The sequence below is a fragment of the Geospiza fortis genome, unplaced genomic scaffold (assembly GCF_000277835.1).
Source record: "Geospiza fortis unplaced genomic scaffold, GeoFor_1.0 scaffold97, whole genome shotgun sequence".
Classification (NCBI taxonomy): Eukaryota; Metazoa; Chordata; class Aves; order Passeriformes; family Thraupidae; genus Geospiza; species Geospiza fortis.
In genome coordinates, this window is record NW_005054343.1 from 3,561,519 (window position 1) to 3,575,891 (window position 14,373).

At 45.7% G+C, this 14,373-nt stretch overlaps 1 protein-coding gene across 1 annotated transcript in view; it reads right to left on the minus strand.

Annotated features, from left to right (window-relative positions):
- Window positions 1–2,344: 2,344 nt before the first annotated feature.
- The window catches only part of ZDHHC1 (zinc finger DHHC-type containing 1), an 18,153-nt gene continuing 6,124 nt past the window's right edge, over window positions 2,345–14,373 (minus strand). The window contains 6 exon segments of the mRNA XM_005422752.3: window positions 2,345–4,400; window positions 4,403–4,510; window positions 4,937–5,045; window positions 5,988–6,081; window positions 6,719–6,804; window positions 11,569–11,681. Of these exon segments, the coding sequence (XP_005422809.1) occupies window positions 4,234–4,400; window positions 4,403–4,510; window positions 4,937–5,045; window positions 5,988–6,081; window positions 6,719–6,804; window positions 11,569–11,681 (677 nt within the window). The 3' untranslated portion in view covers window positions 2,345–4,233.

A 14,373-nucleotide genomic window follows, 5' to 3' on the forward strand; every position in this document is an offset into this window, starting at 1 on the left:
CGGCTGCTGAGCTGCCCACGGGCTCGGGTTGAGCAGGTCAGATTTCGGTTCCTGAGGGCCGGGGTTTGTTGTGCGTTTGTTGTCACCATGACAGCCCTGTTGGGATGGAGCGTGGTCCTTGGCCGGCTCCCGCTGTTCCTCACGCAGCCCGGAAAAGGAAGCCCGGGAGGAGGCCGTGACTTGGTCCGCAGCCCGCGGGACGGGCAGGAATTGAGAGGGAGGTTGCACAGCTCCTGTGATGTGATGGAGGAGCACGCACACGGTTCAGAGCTCAGCTCGCCGGGGGCTTTTCCCTTCTAATCAAGGTCAGGATGTTCCCAGGCTGTCTCCTGCCCCAGGGACACAGCGAGCCGAATACTCCAGCGCTCACCCCGGACACAGCGAGGCTCACACACAGCTGCAGCCCAGAGGTGCGGGTTCGGCTGCTTCCTGCTGAGGCTGTGTCCTTCTCCCCCCTCACACAGAGCTCGGGGTGCTGGGACTGCTCCGGGTGCAGCTCAGAGCTTGCATGAGGGCACAAGCACAACCTCCGAGCGCCCTCTGTGCTCACCCCCATCCTCTTGCCCCTCGTTTCCCCCGAGGCTGGGCACCGCAGCCCCCGGCACTCATCCCGTTCCAGGAATGAGTCTCTGGCTCGGCCGTGTCTGGGGTGGGATGAGGTTATGCGGGAGCGCCGCTTCTCTAGCGCGAGTTGCTACAAAACAGAGGCAAGTGTTTCGGAGGTTGTGCAATATGTACACGGTCACCCAGCAACAGCGCGTCCACAAGGCATTAGCAGGGCTTAGCTGCGGCTGCTGAGCGCGATGGGGACCGGGCCGTGCCGTGTCCGTGCCGGGTGTGCCACCGAGCACCAGCTGCGGGCGTGCCATGCACGGCACCGGGCACGGGAGAGGGAGGAAAGCTCCATCCCGCGGCAGGAACTTCCTTTTGCCCACCCTGCAGCTCAAGGCAGCTCACTGAGATGCTCTCAGGATGTGTCAAAAGCAGTGCAGGAACAGACTCCTACAAAATCATTTCCCAAAGGAAGGTCCCCTTGACTTCAAAGAGGAAACAAAGAAACTTGAGCCAGGCTCAACGATGAAAGTAACCACGATGTGCATCCCATGCCAAGGCGGAGGCTTGAGCAGGCACTGCGGGGCCTGGCACAGCTGCCAGACAGTGGCCAGCGACCATGACATGATTTCAGAGGATTGTGGAACGCTGTCATCCTGCAAATCATTGCCTCTTCCTAATAGAAAGCCCCAGTGTCTTGTGGTGGAAACAGCTGGTCCAGGGCACTGCCTCCAGCTGGTGGGAGAGTTCACACCCTGGCAAAAACCTTTTATTTAGTGCTGGAGAAAGTGCTTGAGGATGTCAGACCTCAATGTGTCTGCAGTGATGGGGAGCTGAAGCATCAGGGCTTCTGCTGTCAGGATCTTAACCCAGCTTTCTTATGGCCTTGGGCTGCACCTTGTGGTCATTGCAACCCTCTGGTGCTGAGCCCAGGACTGCTCTGCCCATGCTGGACTCTGCAGCAGCACCCCAATGTGACCCGTTCCTTCTGCTTACTGCCACCGGTCTGCTATGGACATTCCTCATGCAGAGCAGCAGAAATGCCATTGGCACTTGAACCTGCAGGGTATCAACATTAAAAGCCCAAGAGGACAAAAGCAAGGTTGGGAAGGAGAGTCCAGGAGCCAGAACTGTCTCAGCCTCACCATTTTCACTCTTGGGTGCTCACTGTGCATTTTCAACAGCGCTCTTTGGATGTGGTTGTGGCATAAACCGCAGCCAATTTCTATCAGCATGTGGCACACACAATCCTCCTGCTGCCCTTGAGGTTTAGGAGATCAGAGTCCAACCCTGGCAGTGCTGGGAGCCCATCCTGCTGGAGCTTGGCTCTTGGCTCAGCACCCAGCTGCCCCAATGCACGGACACAGCCTTGCATGTTTGGCAGTCTTGAGTAATTCAGCAGAGTGGAGCAAATGCTCCAGCTGAAGGCAGCAGAAGGATGTGCCTGGACATCTGATAGCTCAGGAAACCCAGCTCCCTTCAACCCAAAGAGCACAGCAGCCTTTCTGTAGCACAGTGCAGAGCTGGCTGGGCTCCTTCCTCTGGTGCTCCAGCACAAAAACCAGGCTGGGGTACACAGCTCAGGGAGAAGATGGTCTGGTCCCTACCCCTCAGGGAAGACGCTCCCATCTAACACCCAAAAGGCCCTGTGGAGAAGGGACTGCTGTCACCCCCACATCAATTACAGTGCTGAGCCCTTCTGGGACTCCAGAGGCTCAGGGAGAAGTGAACCAAACAGCCTGGGGATCATCAACAGGGCAGAGCCAGAACTGCTGCAAAAGAAGGAGGAAGCTATTTAGCAAAGAATATAGAAAATTTTATTGTGGCCAGAGCTACCAAAGAGCTCCATACATGATTATGGGACTGATTCTGCATGGACAGAGTAAGAAAACACACAAAGTCTGCTCAGGGGCACTGCTGAAGAGGAATTACCAATGCTTTCTGGTGGAGGGACAGCTGGCCTTGGAAAACCATGAGCCCAGCATTGCTGCAGGACACAGTTTCCTTGGATGACAGCAGACATGAGGAGAAACAACAGGAAGGGTTTTGTCTAACTGGGAGCCATAGGTGAGCAATGCCCTGGTCTCTGCAGACACCCAGTGCCATGTCTGCTGGTCCACACTCACCTGCTTTCCCAAAGAGTCACACTGCCAGAGGGCATCACTGGCCACAGCAGGCAGGGAAGCTGCAAGGAGTGTGACCACAGGCCAGCCCTTCCTGCAAACTGAGACAAAATGACTTCAACAGCTACATGAGACTTCACTTTTTCTGATCAACAGATGGTGTAATTTGATGAGGAGTCAAAGCTCCTCATCCCAGTTCTTCCAGGAGACAAAAATCACACAAGAGAAGAGTGGTAAGGCAGCCCTTTAAAACACTCCCAGGTCTTTCTCTCAGGCTGGTCTCTCCCATCAAGGCTGTGAGTCCAGCCTGCCTGTCCCATGTTGACTGTGCCAAAAGAGTCTTTGACTCCAGATCCCTGTCCTGCTCTGACCCAGTTCCAAGGAAAGCTTGCAGACTGAGCTAGATAAAGGGAGAACAGCTTAGCTTGTCTCTCACAGCACCATACTTTGTCCTGTCCTTCCCTAACCTGCACACACCATAGGCTGGAGAAAGGTCAGTTGTGCCTTCCATGCATCAAAACATTTTGAAGGGTGATGAAGACTCCCCTGGCTTCCTTTTCTTTGTTGGTGCACCTGTCTGCTCACAGCACCAGCAGTGTGCTGTGCTGGGATGTGCCTGGAAATGTGCATCCAGCCATGCCAGTGCTGCTGCTCAGGGCTGTGCCCAAATCCTGTCAGACATGGCCATGCTGGTGGCTGCTGTCTGGGCTCTGAGATCAGCTGGCTGCTAGGCAGATCTGGCTTGCTGAAGGCCCAGCCTCAGCACTCCGCAGGAATCTGGAACAGGGCATGCTGCCTGGGGAAGCCATGAGGGCAGGGAGAGCACAGGTGCTGTAGGGTGGCAGCCCAGAGAGCTCTCTGCAGCTCACCCCCAGTTCAGGGTGCTGTGGCTCAAGGCACTGGCCATGTGCCCCACTGTCTGCTGTGGGGTCTTCCTGCACTACACACACCCCAGGCTTGGCTGTGGGCTAATACAGATCTGGCAGGCCAGGAATTGGAAAGACTTCAGGGCCTGCTATTATCCCAAAACTTCTGATGAGAATACTGCAGTGTAGGGCACCCCAGAGTGCTGGGAAGGGGAGCAGGTCAAGCTATGCTGCCTTCCAGAGAAGATGCTGGTGGTGGCCTTGGCTTGAGGGTGCACAGTGGAAAGCGGTATAGGGATGGGGCAGTCCTGAGGTTACTCCCTGACCACCTGCTGAAGCCCCTGAGCATGATCCAATGACAGGGAGTAGGCAGATGGAAATACAGCTTTCAGGGAGCAGGGAATGGCAGAGGTGCAGCCTTGTTCTTCCCCATACACTCTGCTGGGAACTTACTGCAGTGCCAGTGTGCAGAGGGCCAAGAGGGGTTGGCCCTTCCCCAGGGAAAGTACTTGAGCTCGCATGAGCAACAAGTCTACCTCAGGTCTGCCACCTTGCTGCCTCCTGCCTTTGGCTGAGGATGAGAAATGTCCCACTGCAGCCTGACAGCACGTGCACAGTGAGGGGTGAGTCCTGTAGGGCTCCACACAGCACTAATGCTGCTCCCAAAGGCCATGGCTTTGGAAGGATGGTCCCTAGGCCGCTGTGGTGCTTGTCCTTATGTCCTTTGAGCATGGATCAGGTGTGCCCACATGCTGCTTGCTGGTGCATTTTCTGTGGTCAGGCTCTGACGTGCTCTCACTGGGCTGGGGCTGAGGGACAAGAGGTTCTCCACTGCTCTTACTTACAAACACAGCAGGAACTTAGAAAAAAGCTCCAGGTCTCGTTCCACATGTCTGTCCTGCTGGCAGCTTCTCCTTTTGACCTTGTGCTCAGAATACAGATTCTTCTTCCTGACTCCTCTGGGATTGTCTGTGGACAAGGGATAACGTTGAGAGTTGCCTGAGTTATTCTTAGGAGGCCCTTGAAGGACTGGGCTCACAAGGCAAATCTGAGCCACAGGAATCTCATCCATGGACTCAACAGACTCTGAGTGATAGTGAGCTGGGGGTCCTGCTGCCTGGATGAGGCCCATGCTGCTGGGGGACACAGCAGCTCTCAGAGGAAAAGCTGGCACTAAGAGGTGAAGCCTGTGGGAAGGTGAGGCAGCAGCCATGGCTGGGAGCTCTGCAGATGGAAATAAAGGGAGAAGAAACCTTAAGGAGAGAGAGATCTCTCAGCCCCACAAAGACATCAACAAGCCCAGGAACTCTGCTCTGGCTGATGCACTAGTGTTAAAGCAAATCATACATATATTTATGCAAGATTCAGCAGAGAAGCTGACTGGTGCACTCTCACCTGATGGGGGATCTGGGAAGGAGAGTTGAGGTGTAGCATGTGCTTTAGATCCACTGTCCATTGCAGAGGAAGAAACTTTCTGCACTTTCTTTCTTCTTTTCTTCTGTTGCTGTGAAAGCAAGTAGCCCAAAAGAAGGGAAGTCACTTTACCAGCCCAAAGTAAGGAGACAATTTTTTTACTTGTTACCTCTTTTTAATTCTTCCTACTTTGAATAACAAGCACTAGGTATAACCAAAGTCCAAGAATATTTTACTATTAAAGACTTAGATACTACAAAGCAGTAACAGAGAACAGGGATTTAATAACACACCCCCACACTATCTGCATACAGTGACTCTCTCTGTGTAGGTACCTTGAAGCTGCTGTCTCATAGAGCTGGTCACTTCCATTTGTAAAGCCAAACTAGAAGAGGGAACCAAAACTCACGGAGCACAGGATGTCCCAAGAAAGGGACAGTCCTTGTCCCAAATACAGTATAGATAAAAACAAAATTTTCTTACCATCTAGATGGCAAGACTGATTAATAAGCTTGGAGGAAAGAGGAAAAGCACCACCACCTGCCATCTGAGCAAGAGGAGAGAGCATCTGGATGCAGATTCATGAATATCAGGAGCCCAGTCCAAGACTTTGGAGAGCTGTTCCATACACTCCAGCTCCATATCCACACACACCATGTTTCCCTGGGAAACTGCTTTATTTGAACATTTAAACTGTTGGATTTTGCTCTACAGAAACACGCAGAGCTTCTTACATCAACAAAGCAGCATAGTCAGAGTCACTGAGCTGCACTGGGGCAGCAAGGCACTGGCTTACAGCTGTGTTACAGCTGTGAGCTTATGAGGGGACTGGAGGATAGATCTGATCATGCCTCTGAGCAGAGACAGGAGAACATCACCTGGATTTGGTGACTGCAGGGCACAGCCACACCTGCAGGCACTCACTGAGGGGAGGCAGAGCCTGTGTGAGCAGGGGTAAGCACAGCCTGCTCTAGAGGGAGCATGCCCGAGCACCTGGGTGGTGCAGGTTGGGTGTGGGGCAAATCCTCCTTACCTGAGAAGGGGCCACAGAGTGAAGAGATGGGGACTCAGGGGATGAGCTCTGCTTGGGGTCACCTTCTTGGTTATGGACATAGAGCTTTGGAAAGCTAAAAACACAGCAGACACACAAGGTGATTCCCTAAGGCAGGACTTAAGTCTGATGCCCTCTTTGCCTGCACACACAGATCAGGCTGATCACAGCCTCCCCTGCCTTACACAGCATTCCCAGCAAAACTGCAGGGGAACTATTCCTGCACAATTGTGCAAAATAAGAAGGAAATCCCCAGGGACATAAGTTAACAGGAAAGGACTAATTAATAGACAAGGATCCTGGTTTCCCATGAGTGCTTGCTTGTGTTATAAACTTGTAACTGTTGTGATGCATTTCTTCACAACCTGAAGTCATGTAATTATAATGAGCTCAACAGAGGAGTTACAGGACAAATCAGCCAGCCTTAAAGTAATTTTAATATAAAACAATTAATAGAAACCAGTTTCCTATAAAATATTTAATATAAAACAGCCTAAATGTAATATTCTAGGAAGGATATTTTCCCAGGAGAGGGAAGGCAAGTATTCCTGCAGGTATCTACCCTCCTGAAACTCAAAGGTTTCACCATGCCTTGCTCAAAACACTGGTGCTCCCTATCCTTCTAAGTACTTTTGTCTTAGGGCCCATCAGTGACCTTGACAGCAATTTCCCATTCACCACACATGGAGAATCTTATCCTTGACTTTTCTCACCTTCTTCCTGAAGTTACTGTTGAGAATTCCTCTACTTGAATTCCAGGGTCTGTATAGCCAGGATTACCTGACAATAAGTCTGCTTCCTGGAAAAAACAAAACAAACAACATCTTCAGACTAATACAAACACAGAGGGGAGAAGAAGGATTTTCATTACAGATGTACTCTTTCTCCTTATGCCAGATATCTTTTGTCCTTATTGGTAGCACAGCAGGAAACTGCATCTTAAGTAGATGAAAAACCCAAGATTGGCACAATTAGAAGTCTTTGATTAATTTGTTTAGTCCAGTCAGTATTTCATATGACTCAAAACCAAATCACACTTACAGAGATCAGCTTAGTCATTTCTTGGGAGCGCATTCAAAATACCACTTAAAGCTTCCATTAGTTACACAGTCCAATCTGAGGAGCTCTGCAGTGAATGCAAAAAATGTCTTTTAAATGCAAAATGGAGGTGAGGAGAATTGAAGCATTAAATATACAGGAAAAACATAAAGTGTTTTCTATTTCTTGTGTGACCCCGTATGGTTAAGACCTGCTGATTTTTAAAAATGAGTGTGATATATCATTTATTTGCCTCAGGTATGGATGAGCTCAGAGTAATGACAGCTGAACTTGAAAACTGCATATTTTCAGAAACATTATAAGTCTCCTAAATCCAAGTGCTGCATTACAGGAAAGGACCCCAGTTCTCCCTCAAAAGCATCCAGTTAGGATGGTCAGAGTACCAAGGGATGAAGAGTATGAAGCACTGTTATCAGAAAAGGATAAACCATACTCAGAAGGACCTGGCCACCACTTATCAGCTGCTTTTAAACTTGAATAATCATCAAGATAACTTCTTCATAAGTGTTTCACTGTGCAGTGACTATAAAGAAATTTTAAAGTAACTTTTAGGTTAAGATGGAAGGATTTAAAATGTGAAAGGCATTAGGTTCAAAAATAGCTAAAACAAGCTCATGAAGACCTTTTTTTCTGAAGAGCCTGATCAGCAAATTTCAGAAAATGAAGTCAAAGTCAGACACGCCACAAATGAGTTCCTGAGAGATCCAGGGCCTCTGCACTTGAACAAATCCATAAACAATCAACAAAAGAGCAGAGCAGTGAGAAGCCTGGTGATGACACTCCCTGATGTAAGGCATTAAAAATGAAAGCCAGCCGCAAAGAGCTGCGGAAGATCTTTGCAGTACTGAATTACAGGGTGCTAAAATGGCACAAAAAATCAAGATTGCTAGAGGTAAAGATGGAAAGTGAAACGTGTGGGAAAAGCAGTTTAAACTTCATATAAAAAGCAACAGTCTCTGAACTGGAAAAGAATCCATGGAGCTGCATGTTCAGTGACAGTCAAATCATTTCAGATGTTAGGAATAAGAAGGAAAAGCAAATAAAAAGAGAAAAAAAAATTCAGCTATTTTGTAGGTAGTAACACAATATCTAAAGGGAATTGGTTTAGAAATCAACACCACGTCTTTCTGATTTAAAAATTTATCCAAGTGCAAGATTAATAATCTGCAGAAATTTACTACATGTATTGCAATTGGAACTTGTAACTCAAATCACATCATCACTCATCACCAGCTGAACACAAAGGGAGCACAAATGTCTCCTCAAAGCTCCTTGGGACATTTACAATCAAGATTTACATTCAGGCCTCATGCACCTGAGTCACAAGGGAAGGAGACCAGACACAGTCTTGTGTCACTGTGAGTGTACAAGCAGGAGATGCAGGTCTTTTCAGAGGGAAGCAGCTCATGGCTGAAATGAGCTGCAGCAGGAGATGTCCCACTGCACAGAATAACTGAAAACAATCAGGACTCAATGTCCACAGCACATAAACAGGACTGCAGGACTCGCATTTCAAGGGAGCTTAATAAATGATTCATCTTGAGAATAACGTGAACAATTTCTTTCCAAGCAGGGAATGAAAGAGCCTTTTTAAATCCATTTTGCTCATTTCAGCCTTCTATAAATAATGTAGACCTAAACCAGCCACATAAATGAAAGTAAAGCATTAGAGCTGACTATGAAAACAAATGAGACTCAATCAGTAGAAAATACAATGTTCTCTCAGAGTGTGACACAAGCTACAGCCACAGCACAGAGCCCAAGCCTCCCTCTGCTCCCAGGCATTTAGCAGGAGAGTCAGAATCCTTCCTCTGCAGCATCAAGACAAGGCACCCTTTGCAGCTGGGTTGTCAGGATTCAGCTGCTGCTCCAGCTGAAAGCAGACTGCTGGGCTGACACATTGCCCAAGTTCTGCCCCTGTGCAAATCCTGGCCACGTTCACCAGCTGCCTGCTGTGACCACCCCAAGGTCCATGGCTTACAAGCCCAGAATGGATTCAGCTCCCTTGCCCACTGCAGTGCCCTTATCAACCACTTCAGGGTCAGAAGTGCCCTGAAGTGCTGTCTGCCTGGAGGGGAAGCAGAATTAAACAGGAAAAAAGAGTTCTTGTCCCAAGGAAATTGAGTCTGTTGCAAGTGTTGACGCTGAGTGAAGACTAAGTTTGTGTTACATCAATATTGGAAGAAAGAATTCTGAAAGTGTAAGGAAAGCTGAGTAAAATCTGTGTTTAGTATTTAAAATCAAACCACACCAACCTGAATCAGTTTCCAAAGCAAGTTCAAAGCTTTAGGAATGTGAGAAGAATTGCATCCCAGCTGGCCTCATATGAAAGCCAGCTCCCTGGCATGAATGCAATTATGCATTAAAGCATAGAGTTTGGTTCAGTTTATATTTCTTTGGACTGCAAATGACTACAAAAAAAAAGGTTACTTGCACATCCTGCTTTAGGTATGGTAATAGAAGCAAAGGCTCAGTGTGCCCAACTGTTCTGCATTTTTTGTGACATCTGAACCACTTAAATGTGCAAAATTAGGGCTCTTATTTTGTAGATCCTACAAGTACATAAGAATCCTTTATCCTGAACAAAAATCCTTTAACTTGAACATAGCTGAAGATTTAACCACAGACCAACATGGAAAACTGAAGCCAAAACCAACACCCAAGCTTGAATAAGGCTCAAAAACAAGCATTAAAGGGGAAATGGCATCTTTCTTCTTAGTCCCTAAAATGAATGAACAGTTCAGACAAAAGTGGGAAGAGGATGATTTCCATTTTATGCTTACAACATGTTGGATCAATTACAAAGGGTTGCAGTGTTCAAGCTAAAGAAGGCTGTATTCAACACAGCTTACAAAAGGCAAGTCACTTGGTGTCCTCCTACTCCAATCTATTTGTTTGTGTTTATCTCTGGTTGCTATGTAAGAAACAAGGAAAATCTAGTGGGTTAACATTTTTCTTAACAATGTTACTGGGTATGATCCAGTCTTTCTTGTTCCCCAGTGTCCTAACTGCAGTCCTGAAACATCAAACTCCTTTTCACCCTGCTCCTTCCAGGCTTGCTGCTTCAAATTAACCATATTCACACATATCTAGATAACAACCAGTGCAGACAGGAGAACAACACAGGACAGGAGAATGCCAACATCCCAAAAGTGCATACACACTTTAAGTCCACCCCTGTTCAAATACATTTTCAGTATCAACTAAAATTCAATAACTACATTATTAGAGCTAATGCTTTATTATTGTTTTAATCTTCATAGTAAGCAAAGCTCTGTGAAACAAAGTGCCAAATATTTCTGTTGTTATGGAAACCTCTGTTTAAACTGGAAGTTCAACTTTTCCAAAACAGTAAAAAATATATATGAAAAGCTAGGGACTTCATATTATAGAAAACTGAATGAGCTCACTTTCCCCTTTGCTTTGATAGGGAAGAACTATGGATGAATCCAGAGACATCCCAGTATCTCTACAGAGAATACTTGGATGAAGCTTGTATTTAATTAATTTCTTATGAAATACAAAACTGTTGGTATAGTAGATAACTTACTTGCATAAAATGAAAAATTACACATGACTGAGAATTACAGAATAATTTAGACTAGGAAGAATTTTTGGAAATTTCTAGTTCAAGCCCCTGCTGAAGTCAGTATAGAATATGTCCAGTCAAAATTTGAGTTAATCCAATAATTTATTTTCCCTTATATCAAAATAAATTACACTGAACCTCTCAATTCAGAGCCTGATATACTTGCCTCAGCAGAGTCTAACAGCATTTAAGAGCTTGTAGAACTCTTTTTACAGAGATATAGATCAACATCATGCTAATAACAAGGACCCTTATTATACAGACTCATTTCAAAGAAAAGCAGATATCTGGGTCATTTCTGAAAAACTGGTGTCCTTTTCACTTTTAAGATGGTTAAATTACTGGTATTATTAGCTGCTCAGCGATTAGCCTCAGTTTCCCCAGTCCTAGAGCCTGTCTCATCTGAAGTCATGACACAAGGCCCCAAGATGTGCAGTGCCACCCAAACAGATGGTCCTGTCCTTTTCAGGGAAAGGATTCTTCCCACTCCTCAGTCACCCTCCTTCGTGCTGAGCCAGGCATTTATGTGACTACTTGGTGAACCAAATGGGAGGGAGCTGGGCCAGCTCAACTGTTTTTTTAATAAAGTTTATTGTTACTCAGATGAGTTCCCCCACCCTGTCCTAATGAACAGCTGTGCTGGCAGAAGAGACGAGATAGTGCAGGGCCCAAAACAAGTGGTGGAGGAAGAGTGGGTGGGATTGATTGCTCTGAAAGCACTACTTGCTTATACCTAAAGTGTTCATGGAATTACAGGCCTTGCACTCTTTCACATCCTACTCAACTCCATCAAAGTACCAAATCTTATCTCTAGCAACTGCCTTTAAAATATGGAGCATAAGAAAGTGAAGCAAAGTTTACACAGCAAACAAACAAGGCTGGTTTTGGGAAATGGGCTGAAAGTAGGACGAGTACCTGACTGGGTCTCACTTGGGAGGAACAAGACTCCTGTTTCTTGTCTACCTTGTCTGGCTGCTGCTGGGGACGCTGCTGCAGGATGTACTCATACGTAGTCAGCCTGTGCCACACTGAAAGGGAAGAAAGAGACCTGTCAGCACAGGAAAGGCCCCTCCCTGACTGCACTTATACAAACAGGCTGGATAACTATACCATCAAATAGTAACTATAAACATGAAGAAACTGATAATCCAAGCCAAAAGCAGCTGTGCTCTGTACATCCTACTATATCCTTTATTGTCACCATCACAATGCTTTCTTATAGTCCTGCTATTCTAAAGTGTCCTAGAATGGTACAGCCTTCTATACTGTAGTCATTTGTTCAGTTCATTTCAGGGCAAATCCATTATTCTTGTCTAAGAGGTTTAAGATCTGCACTGTACAAACAGCTCAGTGAGCAATCAGAAGGTATTGCAGAAGGTGGTGCTAAATGGAGAGAAGAAATGGAGCAGGTTAGAGTGTCCTGGAGTGATTGAGACACTTAATGAGCAAACCAGAGAGCATCAAATGCACAGCTTGCCTCGTGTCAAACAGATGTGCCCAGAGTTCACATGCCCCTGCTTTATGAGCTCTCCAGGTGCCCATGCAAACACATCTGCTTCCATGAATAACCAAAAGCATGTGACATTTCTGAGCAACTTGGTTTCTTCATGAGACCCAAAAGAGTCCAAAACGCAGACATTCTTCCCATAATGACCTTAAATATTTTTAGAGAATAAACCCAGAAATGGATGCTAAAGAGTTTTAGTGCACAGCCTGATGGTTATTCCTCCTTTTTACAGGAGTTAAAGCAGATGCCTAGGATCAGCTGGACTAAAATCCTCCCTCTGCCTGAAGACATTTAGGTCACTGATATCTTACCTCTCAATACCATGCCCTGAACGCAGGACTACTTTACAGAGAAGTGGGGGAGAATCACCTTATGAATAAATAAAAATCACCTTATGAAGGAATCACAATCACCTTATGAAGAAATAAAAAACCAGGATCCATTTGGCCAAGAAGAGAGAACATAGAGATGAATGTGAGTCTGCAGCCAAGTGATTACTTAACAGGGACAGTGCAGGGAGCTGGCAAGTGCTCCTAGAATGGCACCCTTTGCTTTCTTTGAAAAACAGAATGTTGCTTCATAAGCAAAGGCCTATTAAACATTTTTAATTTGGATTTTGCTGGTTTCTGAATACTTACAGTATAACTTTTAAAATATTTTAACAGAGCTATTTAGTTGAAATACTGCATTTTTGGCCAGATAACACTGCAGCACATAATATGCAAAATATAATCAGTCTGTGAATAACCCTATATGCTTTCCTATATTCCCTACTATTTTTTTATTCTACTATCAGCCTCTTGCTATTGAAGAAAAAAAAAAGTCCTCCCTCCAAGCTTTTGAAGTGCCATGCTTCACCAAATGCCTCCAGAACTGAATCTGAACCAAGACTAGTAATTTTGAATACATGGACCTACTATTTTGAGAATAACCTACTTTCTTTGAGTGATCATAGTGAGTAATTACCTGGAGAGTAACTGAGATTTTCACTGTGCTTGTAACAAAACTAGACATTAAATTTTAATAGCCATACCTGACTTAAGCCATTTTGTAATGGAAGCATAAGAGCACTACCCCTCACATGGGTAATGTTTAATTTCTGTTATTTAATTATTGAAAAACAAAAAGGTATATGAAGAAATACTGACCAACAGTAATTACATTGGAATTGGTAAAGTGTATTTCTAGTCTCAGAAGAGGGAAGACAGCTCATTACAACACTGTCTACCTTAAAGCATTCAGAGGAGACTATTGACAATTACAGGTATAAAATAAGAGGAGTTTAAGTTCAGACATACTTTGTCTCCCTGAAAGCCAGTAGTAAGTGCAAATGCAGTGGTAAGTGCAATGCATACTCATATGCAGCATACAATAAAGGCTTCAGTGTGGTGACACCCCTCCTTTAAAGCAAGGGCTTACACACTTCATTCTGCACAGATAGGAACTTTCATCAGGGCAGCAGATTATAATGTAATAAAACATTAAAAACATTAGCAATAATTCCGTTTTGACGTAAGATGGAAGATAAAGATTTAAAATTGGGCCAAAAGTAGAAGTTAATTTGGCTCAAAATTTATTATGAAAGAGGAAAAATAATCACCCCAAGACAAGAACAGCAAAATCTCCCCCAAGGCCAGAGCACAACTAGTAGCACACAGAGGTTTCTGTCTGACAGATAAAGCAGGTCATTATCTCAGGCAGGGAGCACCCTCTTGTGGAAGCTGCACACAAGGACAGGATAAATACCACTTAGGACTAAACAGAATAATCCTTTTTCATTCAGGAGAAACCTTCCTAGAGCTTTATTATGCTTTTTGTCTTTAAAAAGTGCTAGATCAACCTTTCAAATCTCCAGGCAGTGCCATTAACACAGAAAAACCAACTGTCAATTCTGCCAAGGAAGTGAAATTGCAGTATGCCCAAATTTCAGTCAAGCTCAAAGAGGCTGCAGAAGAAAATTATGGTCAGTGTCCTCACTGGGTGCACTGTCCATGCCAGCTGGGAACACTCCCCTATCAAACACTACACTTCAGCAGTGCAACTGTTTTGCTTCTGGAGCTGTGCTGATTTGTGCTGACCTAGTTTGTGTTGGCATGTACAGGTCTGTTAACTGAGAACCTGCAAATCCATCCAAGGATCCTCTGTAACCTCTGTCCTCACTTCTCTTCCACCACATCCCTTCTTTCCTACTTCTGGCACCACCAACCACTGCA